Genomic DNA, 15,324 nt, shown 5'->3' on the forward strand with positions numbered 1-15,324 from the left:
AAGCTTTGTTAATAATGTTTATTATTAATAAATCTTTATACAGACAACTTCTTATTTAAATTTAAGAATATAATGCATTATAATACTATTGAACGCCGCGGTAGAGCGCGGCGTGACGAGCGTTTTCGTGCTTTTGCTCTAGGCGCCAGATCTCCGCTTACGGCTCCACCCGGTCAGGGATGAAAAAAATGTATGTCATTCAGAAATAATATAACTTTATTCAACACTTATTTCTTTGCAAGTAAAATATTTTTTTTTCAAATCGGTTCAATAAGTTCGGAGCCTTTTCAACAAACAATCATCACTGTTACATTTCCGCGATTAAATTCCAGACAACTTTCGAATTTCGTAAACCTAACAAAATATTATATAACCTGACTAATTAAATTATAATTAACAATAAAAGAAACCTAGGAAAGTTGAAAAGATAGAATTGAACACACAATCTTACATTGAATGGATCTGTAATATGTATTACAAACGGAATAGTGCGATTACTGCTACAAATTATAAAATTATTCCAGGAATTAAAAAGGTTAATTTCTGCAAACACAATTATTTATACAAGTACATATATGCATTTCCTTCTTGTTGCTCCAAGTTTTTCAATATTATCATTTATCAAGATTCGCAAAGTGGTAGGTAATTTGCTCGTCTTTTATAACCAGGAACTCTACAATTTCTGAAATACGAAAAGGAAAACTAAATTTTTAGAAGTAAAACATAAGACAGTTTCTTTATTTTTTTTATATTTAAGAACGGAGACACTTTATTTCTGAGCGAAACTTGAAAGCGAAAGTTTTCCACGTTTTGTTTTACCAAGCTAAAAATTTTATTTTTTGCGTTTTCATGTGGTCAAGATGAACAGACATGCACACATTACTTTTTAACAGTTTAAGAATCAGTATCAATTAAAGCGTGCTCTCCAAAACTTTGTAAAAGCCTAATTAAAATATAGAAGCAGTATTTCATCAGTATTTGATTAATTTTTCTTACATTTTTCGATTAGATGGTGTGCACAAAGATGCACTTGATGCAATTTCTCTATTTTTACACCAAATTGCCATCCCATCTGGTAGGTACATCATGTGGCGTTTACTGTTATTTACTCTATTTTTATTATAAATAACTATCGGTCCGCCCCGGCTTCGCCCATGGTATATATTTACGTTTTCTCTACATAAAAACCATCCTCGTACTTCAAGGAATATAATAAAAAAAAAGAATTATCGAAATCGGTTCAGCCGTTGTTGAGTTATGCGCTTACCAACACATTTTGCGATTCATTTTTATATATAAGAAGATAAGAAGATAGATTTAAGTAATTTATGTTAGTTAATCCATACTAATATTATAAATGCGAAAGTAACTCTGTCTGTCTGTCAGTTACTCAATCACGCCTTAACTACTGAACCAATTTGCATAAAATTTGGTATGGAGATATTTTGATACCCGAGAAAGGACATAGGCTACCTTTTATTGCGAAATATGTACCACGGGCGAAGCCGGGGCGGACCTCTAGTACTACATAATTTAAACTCATTATATTAATGATTGACTATCGAAGAAAGAAATGGATCCTGATTTTTTGATTTGGTGACAATAGAGCACCTCTGATGTGTGCAAAATGTGTATAACAACGGTTTGGATTGATATGTCTCGAAATAAAACCACATTGGAGATCATTTTTTATTTATTAAAAAATAATTACAAAATAATCTATGACTTATTTGATATAATATTATGGCAATGTATATAGTAGGTACTTAAATAAGTTATTGACCAAAATAATATTACATACATTAATATGATTTATATCTATAAATTTTTGGTTATTCAAAATGCAACTATTTAATAATCAAAAGATTGTTCAAATTTCTACTATGGAGTTCTTATTTCAATTTAATTTGTTCTTTAATTAACGACTGAGTTAATGCTTATATACTACGACATATTATATTTATTAATAATTTGTAAACGTTCTTGAAGTCAAACAATATTAGGTACATTTTCATATTAATAATTTTGTCTCATAATAAATACCATAAAAACATATCACAATGTCAATAAATATAACGAAACTAGAGTCAAAATAAGTTTACTGACCCTGTTCATGCTTAAAAAATACTAATTAATTATGACAATAAAATAAATATTATATGAATGGTGAAGGAGTATTATTCGGAGCAATAGCAGCCATCTTTAGTGTTTTCTTTAATCCAGTCTAAATAGTTGGTAACCCTGGTGTAAACTCCGGGATAGCCAACCCTAGCGCAGCCATTACCCCATGATACAACACCTGGAATAAAAAAAAACAGATTTAAACACTTTTGTCATTTGTGATGGTATAATAATTAATATAGGTACGTAACTTTTAACATATTCTTGAGGATTGAAATTATACAAACAAGTTAAGGTAGGATAAAAAAGAAAAATAGAGTAATTAATAACTGAAAAGAAATCACTGATTAATCAACAAAATTAAATATAAAATATTGATAACGTGTTATTTATGAACTTAAATTAGTTAAATTTCTAGGCAGTAAATTTGCAGGCAATAAATCCTATTGTAAATTGCATATAAGACGATACTTTATATATTGTAGACTATATGGGTATAATAACTATAAAACTAAGGATTTTCATCATAAAAAATGTAATCAAATAGCTTTTCATATTCATGTTATTTGCAAACACAAATAATTTCAACCAAGCAAAGAGGTTTCAGAATAAACACACTTAAGCAGTTAAAGTTGAAATGTTTATGCACTTAACTCCATCATAAAATACAGCATTAAACTTGATATAAGTGAAAGGCGTATTTGTTTTTGTTTGATATAAAATAAATGCTTTACCTATAAGCTCGTAGCGTTTGTCGTTCTTCCTTTCTGTGATGAGAGGTCCACCGCTGTCACCCTGGAGAAAATAATGTGACTAGGTCAAAAGGTCAACTTTTTAAATAACCTGAATATTTCAATTATACGGATTAAAATATATTCCACTAAGAGATACGTAAAATAGCTCTAACTGTTATTAATAACAGAGGAGTCGATCTAAGTGACAATTTGAAGTTCAGGTCACCACCGATGGTCTGATTTATTAACCCTACTATATTAAATAGAGTCGAAAAACGTAAATTCTACATAATATCTATTATAAAGCGATACAATCTTACCTGGCAAGAGTCCTTTTGTCCAGTCCTAGGATATCCAGCACACAGCATATTATTCGTTATCATACTGGACGTATACTTAGTGTTCTTACAATCCTTGTTACTAATCACAGGTACTTCAACTTCTTGCAGAGTACATGAGACCTTGCCCTCTTCGGTCAGAGTTCCCCACCCGGAGGCTACTGCTTTAACTCCCACGTATAGGTTATCTGTTGAATAATAATATAACATGTATGTAGCGTACGTGTCTAAGATCATACCAACATATTTCGAATCGATACGACCCTTATTCCAAGGTAAACACTAAACTATTTAAATATCTCAATAATCAATACCAGAATTATGAGGAGGATTGAAACGAAGCCGTATATTAACAAACAGTATACAGAATAGAAAATTAAAAATTACATAATTCATTCAGTGATTTTGGTAACTCGAAATGTTTCCGTGCTATTGAAAAGTGCAAAGAGTTAAGAATCGAATCCAGACCTACGATGCTAGTGGAGACGAGCTGCAATCTGCATACTTTATTATACCAAGAACGTTTATTCCATTTACTAAATCAGCATCAGTTTTATGACAATAATTTTTTCGCTGAGTGGAGGCAGATAGAGCCCATAACTAACAGGTAGCCATATTTTTATTAATTTCTATCTACTACTAACATAATCAGCAATATCAATATGAAATCATGTCCAAGCAATTTTCGATACCGGATTTATCTCACGTGACCTTTCACTAAGCATATTTATTTTAACACTTTCCTAATTCCTCCACGGCCTTGTTATTGATAATGACCTGAGGTGGGTCACGGTCATGGCGAAGAAAACTTATCTAGGAGTACGAGTGTTAATGTTACATTGTTACCATTGGAATTTATCTATACAAAAATTAGTATGCTACTTACATCCTCTAACGGTCGACATATAGGCATATGTAAATTTAAAAAATTCTGAAGTTTTTAAGACTATTTATTCTACTATTTATTCTGTAAGATTTTTTATCTTACACCACTTCCACCTTTCCTTTATTCTGTTAGATAAAAATAGGCCAAAAATTTTTAGATGAACAACTTTCTACCTAATCCTTAGGTATTGAAAGTAGAAAGATAATATTGTAAGTTATAAAGTATGCTTATTATGTAAATAAATACCTGGATTAGTTGGCAAGCAGATCGGCTTAATAGTAGCAGACATAGGAACTCTTTCGTTTAGGCGAAGTAATGCTATATCATTGTCGAAGTTAGTCAGACTGAATTTGTTTGCAATCACTCGGATCACAAATCTTGTCTCTGGACGTATGGTCGTGTTGCAGCGGTTATGTTCTCCAAATGTGACTTTTATCATGAACCACATGAACCTGAAAATATAACCAAAATTATTCATATACATATATAAATATAATAGAGTTTATTAGGTAGAGCCTAGGTTGGTCACGGATGAATTCTACACATACCCGTGGCCCTGTCGCTGATGCGGCTTGACGGAACACAGTGGGGTTTTGGTCGGTAGGAATCCGACATAACCCACGGCCTCTTCCCCGGAGGCCGTGGGTATCTATGCAAGATTTCCCCACTAAAAAAAAAAAAAAAAAAAAAAAAAAAGGTAGAGCCTAGGTAGAGCTTAAAATATGATCCTTAAGACTATGGCGTCCCTCTATTCGCTGGTTGATTATTTCAACGAATGCACAGTTGGCTATATTTCCAATTTCCATCATGTTTAAATATGTGAACTCCGTCTCCTATCATCATCCTATCATAATGTAGAGCAAAAATTAGAAATCTAGAGATTAGTTTAAAAGAATTAGATTAAACTTAATTAATTCATAACGCTTAACTAAAAGAATTCGTCAAAATTATGAGGACAGTAATAAAAAAAATACAATTTGTTCATCGTCACCCTTTTTGACCTTTTTCATCCATGTCAGTCATATTAAAATACTTTTAATTGACGAAGTTTTAATTACCAATAATTACGAACCTACTCCACATCAGGCAGAAGGTATGACAATATTGTTTGTAGGTACCGTTAATTAACTTGTTACGTGTGTGAACTTTTCATTTTGAGGCATCATGGAGTAACTCATTATGTCATTACTGACCAAATTAGTGACGCGGGGCGAAAGTTACACGGAATATTTTAGGTTAAAGACAACCATGGACTAGTGCTCTATTAAAGTCCTCTTTTACACTTTCTCTTATTGTATTCAGAAACTTATCAATGTTTTTGCTTACCGTTTTTGCTTTTACTTCAATATGGTTTTTTATTTATTTTTTTTGGCGACCGACGATACCGTTTCTTTACGATTTTATTGACTTGTATTATCTTCGATCTTTACATTGATGTTACAGAATTTATAATGGATAGTAAGCTGTAAATCTTAATGTTTTAATTGCAGCAAATGAATAAGGAGCGCACAATTTTCGAACGCGATCATTCGCTAACGATTTTGCGTGATCAAATTAAACAATCAAGGTGAAAACCGCAAAAAAAACACTAAAAGGTTCACAAATACTGCCAAAGTGGACATTTATAGAGGATGTTGAACTCTAAGTTTGAAGCCTGGCTCTTAGCCGGTTTAAGGTGAACGCACTGATACCATATATTTGAATTTACTAATTCGGACTCAGATATTTTGGGCTTGTTTTCCAATTCTCAGGTTGTCGGACCCGTATTTTAATGATTTACGATTCCATCTGCAATTAAGACGCACATTAGATATTTATTGAATGTTTATAAAAACTTATTTAGTTCCACGTCTTATCTTGTTAATGATTTCGTTAAATATTGAAAAATTTATTGCATTAATTTAGGCATGACGCATAACTAAAGGACAAGGGCCAAATACCTACCTATAACCTGTGTTGTTTACGCGATTTTTATTGTTAAAATTTTATGTATTTGTTTGAAACGTCATTATAATTTATAAATCATTGCACAACATTAAAAAATGCAAATAACACTACCTAGTAAAAACCTACACTACATTTATAAGTAGGTACCTACATTACATTTTCATCTCTGTTGATTTTGTACTCAATTATCTACCAATAGGTTCCTACCAAAGAAGAGAAACCTAAAAATACCTATTTCTATACATATAATATAAATAAAGGTATAATCTTACACGTTTCAGATATTCATCATTAACCCTATTATTATAGTGTGTCAATTGTTATAGTTTTAAAATTACTTTAGTCACCCCATTATCTGCCATTAACCTTAATTATATTATAATTTTTAACAAATATTTCGTGGAAATTTGATTATGGGTACCTATTGCTATTATTGTAACAATAACAAATAATGAAGCAAGAACAAGGTTTTAAAGGAAAATTATATAAAACAGGACACTATTCGTAGCGTATGTTTATATATATATTTTATTTTATTGAATACGAACAATTATTTTTTTAGTACTATAACGTAAGTAATAAATAAACCTGTCTTTATTGATTTAAGGGCTTCAAAAAAATAAACTCTATGATAGAGGTACGGTGTAGTTTCAGGTTTAATACAAAAATGCCAAAAAAATTGCCATATTAGGCATGTTTTCTGGTTATTAAATGAAAGTATAGTATAGCATCTTAGATTTTCTCTGTCTGTTTATATCCTATCCTATAATTTTGTAACCATATTATTTGGATTCAGAGTTATAGTAAAAATGTTGTAGAAATGCCTCTTCTTCAAAGATATAAAGATTAGAGAGATCAAACAATAAAGATATCAATGTTTGATCTACACGCAACATTGTAGTCTACCCTTCGATTTTATCTTAACTCAAAAATGTAATTAATTGAACACAAAAAGTAACAACCAGATTATTTATGAAAGCGAAATTCCGTTGTTAAATAATTAGTTGCTCTTACGAATATTTATTTCGACAAAAGCTGTTGAGGAAAATATCATTGCAGAAATTAAAAAGGTTGTGGTTTATTGCATATCTTGGGTTTAATTAGAGCCCCATGTCGCCAAATTGACGTTTATCTCGGTCAAGCAAATTGAATACAAACAAGAATGCACTTTCCGATACTAAACTTAAGTTTTTGTTTTGTACGTACCAACAATGTTATTAACGAACTGGTTTTGCAAAGAATGATGGTAAACAAATAATTTGGATGTCCTTTAGGTCATTGTTTTTAAGCAAAATACCTGAATATACCTAGGTCATAAGTACCTATGTATAATAATATAATAATAATAAAATAATAATAGTATCTAGGTAATGTGCACGCGTGAATTTTGTGGCATATATTTTGTTCTTACAACCCTTGGATCATAACACTGATGTATGTACTGCTATAAACTTGAAGTACAACCAGTAATATAATAAAAAATAATACGTCTAATTTATATACTCTATGCTATGAGCTATCCTTTTATCAGAAGTATCAATTATAGTAGATAACTAGTTTATAAGGCGAAAGTTGCAACATTTTCACCACGATGTGACCTTTTGTTGAACTTGCAAATAAGTAATTTTACTTCACAAAAGTATTTTTTGTGTATCCAATTTCACTAGCGGTTTCATTACCAACTGTAAAATCAGAAGACAGCTGTAATTCCCTTCCATATTGTTATTTATTCTTAGTATGTATTAACTTTAACCTTTTATGCAACTTAAGTTGGCTATTAATTATGAAAAAGACGTACTCATAATATGCAATGATTTATTTTCCTTTTAAATATTTTTTTTTTATTTAAGAGAAAATGTCATCATCGTCAGTAGAGACTACTCTACAAATACATAAATTTTTGTGAACAAATCACAAAATACAAGAATGTCAAAAACGCATCCCTGAAGTACCCCAAAGGAATTTTTTGGCGAAATCACTCATTTCTAAATCTACATATTAAAACTAAGGTTTGTTTACTATGAGAATATTAATATAAATAGTGAATAATGATTTACCCTTTAACACAATGAGCAGCAGTGAGTACATATCGATCGTTGATCAACATGCCACCACAGTAGAAACGCTTGAAGTACGTTAACTTTGCCATCCACGGGAATTCGTTGATGCTTGCTTCAGTACCACCTACGATACGGGATACTTCATTTCTTTCGCCGCATTCTGGAATCATATTCGGTGACTATTTATAACTACTTAATACTTATTTTAGTTTAACGATTATCGGCTATTTATCACATACGCACAAAATCTAAATTCAAGACGTGCAGAATAGCTAAAATTCCCTGTTCGATTTATCATACAAGATGTTAATATTTCAAATCAAGTACTTTATATAAGATAAGCATAAATTGAACAAATAAAATAACCATTAAAATATAAATAGTCAGTCCCTTAAAAGGTTCGGCACAATGTAGTAATTGACTTCTTCTAGGTACTTATATTCTTGTAATCTCTAAACAACCTTTTCTAGGTAATTTATGAATTAAAAGGTGTTGATAGACTTTTGCGTACGTCAATAAACCTAGCTTTAGATTAGATACTCACTACAGGTACATGTAGTTCTGAGCTGGTTTGCCTCCAACAGTGGTGGACGGTTCCCCCATACTCCTCCGAAGAAGTTCTTGGAATATATTCCGCGAGACTTCCGCAAGGTATCACCAGCCTACAATAAATATAGAGCTGAATAACTGATAGTATTTTTTTTTTTAATAAATAAAATCTTTATTTGAATTCATACATACTTAAGTTTGTCATATTGGATTGGGGTTTCCAAGCCAGGCAGGAAATTCAGGCCCCCTAGTAAGGGAGCCTGAATTTGATTGTATTGTTAATACGGTAACCATTGATGATTGAGCCCTACCCCTGAACATTGCCAAAACATAAACGAATTGTGGAATAGGTAAAAAAGGTAAATAAGATTTGTCGTACCAAACACGAAGTCAGTACCTATTACAGTCAGTATTTTTAAAATGCTTTAAACTTGGACTATCTCTACCGACGCAGAAAGTAAGTACAGGTTATTGTTTCAAAACATTATGAGGTTAGTTAGATATAGTTTTATACATAGGTATAGACTACAAGCCCGCATAGGACAAAAATATGGGTCAAATGAACCACCAGGGAACATATCTAGAACGATAGCAGAGCAAAAAATAATAAGATTCATCACTATGCCGTCACTTGTAAGCTGTCCAACTGAGTGCAGATGAGAATTGAAAAGTACAGGTAGACTCGGTAAATTTTGGTCATATATTTTTGTACGGCATTCTTAACCATCGATAGATCCATTAAAAATAATAAGAAACCGCTCAGTGCCGTACAAAAATGGTGGTCCACCAAGTCGGAATTTTTATTTAATTTCCGAGAGTTACCGGGGGTAAATTTGGTCATTTGACCATGTACGGCATCTGTGTCATACTATTGCTATACTGCTTTTAATCCATTATTCCGCAACGCCGTACAAAAATCATGGGGACAAGGGGAAAAAATCGAGAGTTGCAATCCCCTCTCTTTCCCCACTCCAGGGGGTCATTTGACTAAGTACGGCTTCGGTTCCAAAACATTATCTAGCACTCAAAAGTACTATTAAAAGCAATGCCGTCAAAAAATAATTGTTCTTTTAAATGTATACCAATAATCATCTTAATTTCATCAAATTCTTGATATAAAGAGCTGTAAGGTCATTTGACCCTGTATGGCAACTTTTTTTTTAACATGATATTGTAAAATTCAATTGTTGTATAGTATTGCCGTTCAAAAGAAACCGTTCTAAAAAAAGTTATAGAGAAATGCAAAACCAGAAATTTTGTTAAAGTTTAAACATCGTAGATTAATGAAATATAATAGTTTTCTACACTTTATCCGTTGTTTTAAATAGTATTAACATAGATAAATTAGGAAAAAACGATGCCGTACATTTTTGTGCAGACCACATCTTTTAGGCTGATGAAAGCGACGAAAGCTACAATTTTAAGGGTGCTTTATGGCCATTTGATACAGTACGGCATTAACATATTTTTACCCAACTACGGCAAAGCAAAAGGAGGGTTATGGTTGTTTACAGGTCATGTATGTATGTATGTATCTATTTCCTCGTAACTTCTAAACTACTTATCAGAATTCGAATCTGAATTGTTCACTGGATAACCAGCGACCAGCTAGCTAAAGGCTATATAGGGTTTCACAAAATCTAATGTGGCGCCCTCTAGCGGACAAAACATACAGAGTAAAAAAATAAAGTTAAGATAAATATGCAGTGTTTCATCAATTTAACGGAGTCCATTCCACCTGACTCCGACTTTCCAAGGTGATAATTAACCACCTCGAGCTTCTTAATATTAATGTATATTTATATTTTATTATAAAAATATAAAGCAAACATTTCGTTATATGGATTTTTTTCTTTTTCAGATTTTTCCCCTTTGAACCAACGAAAATGTACGGCACATGAAAAAATATTATCTATGCATAAAATACTTTAAAAATAAATTTATTTCGTGTTGTGTCAAATGACCCCCTGGAGTGGGGAAAGAGAGGGGATTACAACTCTCGATTTTTTCCCCTTGTCCCCTTGATTTTTGTACGGCGTTGCGGAATAATGGATTAAAAGCAGTATAGCAATAGTATGACACAGATGCCGTACATGGTCAAATGACCAAATTTACCCCCGGTAACTCTCGGAAATTAAATAAAAATTCCGACTTGGTGGACCACCATTTTTGTACGGCACTGAGCGGTTTCTTATTATTTTTAATGGATCTATCGATGGTTAAGAATGCCGTACAAAAATATATGACCAAAATTTACCGAGTCTACCTGTACTTTTCAATTCTCATCTGCACTCAGTTGGACAGCTTACAAGTGACGGCATAGTGATGAATCTTATTATTTTTTGCTCTGCTATCGTTCTAGATATGTTCCCTGGTGGTTCATTTGACCCATATTTTTGTCCTATGCGGGCTTGTAGTCTAGTAGGTAGTGATAGAATATTTAGATATTACAATATGTAGAAAAAGTAAAAGGTAAAGTTAACCGAAAATAACATAGAAAAAAGCTTTATCGTAAGGAATTTTAAAATTTAACCGTTACAGAAAATGGCAGTTAATAAATAATACCTAGTGAGTCATCATCAATATTTGATAAATCAAGTATTTTCTAAATATACAAAAAAACTTCTCTTTTATGTTTTATGTTGTTTGTGAAACTAGAATTTCTTGAATTAAAGGCCAAAGGCACCAAGATTGATATTTGAATACCCCGAACTTTGGTATTAATCAAGCAACATAATTTAGGTAATTTATTGATGGAAATCTGAAAATAGTTTGTGCGTTAATTTATTCCTGGTGGTTTGTTTTGCCGCGCTTAACTTGCTTGTAATCATTGGCATATTGTTTATTAATTTTTTATTTCGTAACCCCTTTTTTATATTAAAGGTATATTTAATTGAATATAAGATTAGATTGAATACAAATAACATGATCTCTTTGACAATATTTCTACGAAGCGCACATACAGAACTCTAACAAATCAGGAGACGGATTTTGTAGAGTTCTTGATTATTTTGTTTAAAAAAATGAACTTTATTTTGATTCAGGATAAAATAAAAATCGAAGTCACAAATAAACAATTAGCGAATTACAAACAAAACAGAATCACACTAACCTCTGAACTAGTGAAAGTTGCAACGACGAAAAACAAAACGATGCACTTCACCATGCTGGTCATCACGCATAGATTATAAAATAAAAAAATAAATAAAAATTCAAATTTATAATTTCGCGCAAGATAATATGCGCATCGTTTGAACTTGTCGCGCGCGCTCGCTACCGGACCCGCACTGACTTACGGTCACATTCGAGGACGTGATTTGGATACTGCACACACCCCACTTGATTGTCTATTAGAATACAAATAGAAAACAACTGTTAAATTTAAATACTCTGTATACTTTAAATATTTCCTTGTCCTTTTGTTTCGTCATTTTAACTTTCCATCTATTTGGGCCCTTTGAAAAAAATAGAAAATCGTACGTATTATATGAACAGCAGAGTTTTCGCAGTTTCTACACAATGTCCCTATACTTTACAGAAACATTATTTCAGTAACTATAATTTGTTTATTTTTGTTAGTTACTTTTTATACTTGTTAATTTACTCAACACCAAAGAAAACGCAACAAAATTTCATTTCTATAAAATGTAGAGTCAATTTATTTATTCGTTAATTTAACTGAATCCAATAACTATATTAAAGAACATGACTTTACTGCATTCCGCATATTTATTTTCAATAGTTCAGCAATAATAAAATCAACAAATGCCTCCTCCCTACATCCTTGTGGCCGAGAGGCTAGCGAAAGTGACACTTTCCAAGCAAAACTCTCGATTGCTGCCACTTAAAACAAATCGTACAGGTCACGCTGAAGCAGATGTTTATGTGATCTTCCTCATTAACAAAATACAGTAAAAGTTCCTTATTCGCGGGTAATAGGTTCCGTAAATGTGCCGCGAATAGAGAAACCGTGAATAAGGAATGGTAATTTGTATGGGGTTATAGGGAATACGTTCTTAGGTGACGAAATAAAAAAGCAAATACATAAAGAAACCAGTTTAATTTAAGTTTTTGACCAAACATATTTATTAATTACCATTTAATTAGGTATTATCTTCAGGTTTAGGCAATGGCTTGTCACTTTTTACTCGTTTTTCATTTTTTTTAGTCGACATTATAAATTCGTAGTTGTAGTTCAAGCGTTTACTAAGGATAACGAATGGTTTTTATTTAGGTAAATACATATATGTATGTACCGATGTACCGATTCGATCCGCGAATAACGAATTTTAGGCCGCGAATACAGGATTTAGGCCGCATTTTTTCCATCCGCGAATAGTGAAACCGCGAATGAAGGAAGCGCGAATAAGGAACTTTTACTGTATACATTATACACAATTATTAAGCAAATTGAAAGCTTTTATTTGTATAGAAGATCCTAAAAAAGCTAGTGAGATGTACCTAAGCTCTCGTACACAGAACAGTCGTAGCATTTAGTATCAAAATACTCTAAATAAAGTCTCCTTTTATTTGTATTATGTCTCTGTGACAAAATTTTATTGTAATTCCAACTCTTTGAAGAGTTATCAGAAAAAAACAATAATAATTGAAATGTGTACTTGTACTATTGTACAAAAGTGAAGACAAGTGTGAGGTATGCTTCTGCCCTTTATTAATTATAAAAGCGGTTAAAATAATGTTGTTATATATCAGAAAATAACTATTCTGTCAGATTTATTTAGTTAGCTTTTTCATCGCCGGCCGTAGCTCGCATAGAGAAGGTAGAGCCGAGAGTTCTAATTTACAATATTTATTAAACCTTATTCCTAAAATTATGTAAGTTCAATGTCTTCTATATTTACCAACGAGATATCTGTGAACATATTATATATATTGTTGAATCGTGCTCTGTGCTATCTTTTACCATTTATCACTTGCTCTGCCAAACAACCGGCACTGTCTTTTTTTTCGTTGTTCTATGAATATTATTAAATTTTTAGTAAAAAATATATTTAACTCTTCTTGCAAGCATTTCTCTGTTATCTACTGAAAATTACATGATAACTTTACCTACTTCCTTCTCTCCTCCCTACTTTTCCCTAATATATGATCTACCTTCATAGTGTGTCATATCCGAAAATAATATATATATTTGATATTTGGATTCTAGAACGTTTTATATTTCAGCTGCATTTTTACCTTAATAGTTAATCGCTATAAGTACCACATCCAAAGGTTCTCTTCTTTGGTCCGATAATTATATTAAAAGATAGTTTCTAAGAATTAATCGGGTATGTTTCCATCAGTACCTAACAAAACAGGAAAATGTAGAGTAAAAATACAAGTGCACCCTAAAGAAATTCTCCAAAAAACCCACCTTTCTTTCATTGACTTTTAAAACCCTTCGTTTTAATTATTAATTAACACGATGATTTGAAAAACATTTAAAATAATTAAATTTTTATAACCTAGGTTGTATCTCTTACAATTATGTAAAGTTTATCTACCATAAAATAAACTCTAAAGCAAAACTATTCTTCTGGCGTTTCATTATAAAGAAGTAATAAAACACTGCAGTACCTACTTACATAATATTTTTCCCCTCATAAAAATGGAAATCAATTAAATTATCAATATTTTATCTCCTACTTAATAAATGTCTACATCCAATATGACATGAAATAGACTAGAGTAGATAATTTTTGAAACAAAAAAAAATCGCAGTAGGATGAAACCCATTAGAAAAGGAGGGGAATATGATGAAAATTAAAGGAAAAATAAATTACGGTCAATCCGAGTTCGGGAAAAGGGAGGGGGGAGCTTTTAAGAGAAAAAAATGGTTTCTCTTGATTTCCGACAAAACTACAAGTCCTACGGAAAAAAGTTCAATGGCAAAGTTGTAGATAATAAAAAGATTTACAACTTTTGTATTGACAATTTTTTCACATAACCTCAAAATTTAGGTGAAAAATTCAAAAAACCAAGTTTTTGGTTTTTTATTTTTATCTACTTCAAAATTTATTTTTTTTCTACGAAATTTGGTGGAAACTTGCTTTATTATGTCCCAAATACACTGTAATTTATTTGACTGAAAATATTTATTTTTTCGCCTTATTTTGAATTAATACCAAAAAAACAACCTAATTTTCAATCGAAAAGTCACCCGTCAAAATATCAGCTTTTTTCAAAAACTTGGGGAGTCTTTTATTCATTGAAATCTCTACTTTCATATGGTGTAAAAAAAAATAAACATTACCATAGTAAATGTTCTCAGAAAATGCATACAAACAGTGTGAAAATGAGCTTTTACTAAATCAGGCACACTTCTCAAACTACCTGAAATGTTTTTATCGACATCATTTTGCTTTTGAATATGCTGTAAAATATTATACTTAGAACAGATAATTTTTTTTCTTTTGAAATATTACCGAAAAGCCGATACAAGAGAAGATATAGAGTTCGAGAAGTGTGCCTGATTTAGTAAAAGCTAATTATGACACTGTTTGTAAGCATTTCCTGAGAACATTTACTATGGTAAGGTTTATTTTTTTTACACCATATAAAAGTAGAGATTTTGATGAATAAAAGGCTCCCAAAGTTTTTGAAAAAAGCTGATATTTTGACGGGTGACTTTTCGATTGAAAATTAGGTTGTTTTTTTGGTATTAATTCAAAATAAGGCGAAAAAAT

The 15,324-nt window shown here is 31.5% G+C and overlaps 2 protein-coding genes across 2 annotated transcripts in view; one reads left to right on the forward strand and one right to left on the reverse strand.

Annotated features, from left to right (window-relative positions):
* Positions 1-1,762: 1,762 nt before the first annotated feature.
* Positions 1,763-11,936, reverse strand: LOC149908387 (trypsin-7). The gene is made up of 7 exons (XM_090101865.1): positions 11,748-11,936; positions 8,631-8,748; positions 8,084-8,246; positions 4,326-4,531; positions 3,176-3,381; positions 2,856-2,916; positions 1,763-2,299 (listed from the first exon to the last, which is right to left on the reverse strand). Exons 1-7 carry the CDS (start codon positions 11,808-11,810, stop codon positions 2,178-2,180), a joined length of 939 nt encoding a protein of 312 aa, XP_089957991.1. The 5' UTR covers positions 11,811-11,936; the 3' UTR covers positions 1,763-2,177.
* CREG (Cellular Repressor of E1A-stimulated Genes) overlaps positions 7,309-15,324 on the forward strand; it is a 188,776-nt gene continuing 180,760 nt past the window's right edge. Inside the window, exon 1 of the mRNA XM_090101867.1 lies at positions 7,309-7,316. The gene's annotated coding sequence lies outside the window, so the exon portion shown is untranslated. The remainder of the gene's footprint in view (positions 7,317-15,324) is intronic.

This window comes from Colias eurytheme, chromosome 5 (genome assembly GCF_061535395.1).
Source record: "Colias eurytheme isolate Ceu_HAF_F1 chromosome 5, ilColEury1 Martin Lab GWU primary, whole genome shotgun sequence".
Lineage (NCBI taxonomy): Eukaryota > Metazoa > Arthropoda > Insecta > Lepidoptera > Pieridae > Colias > Colias eurytheme.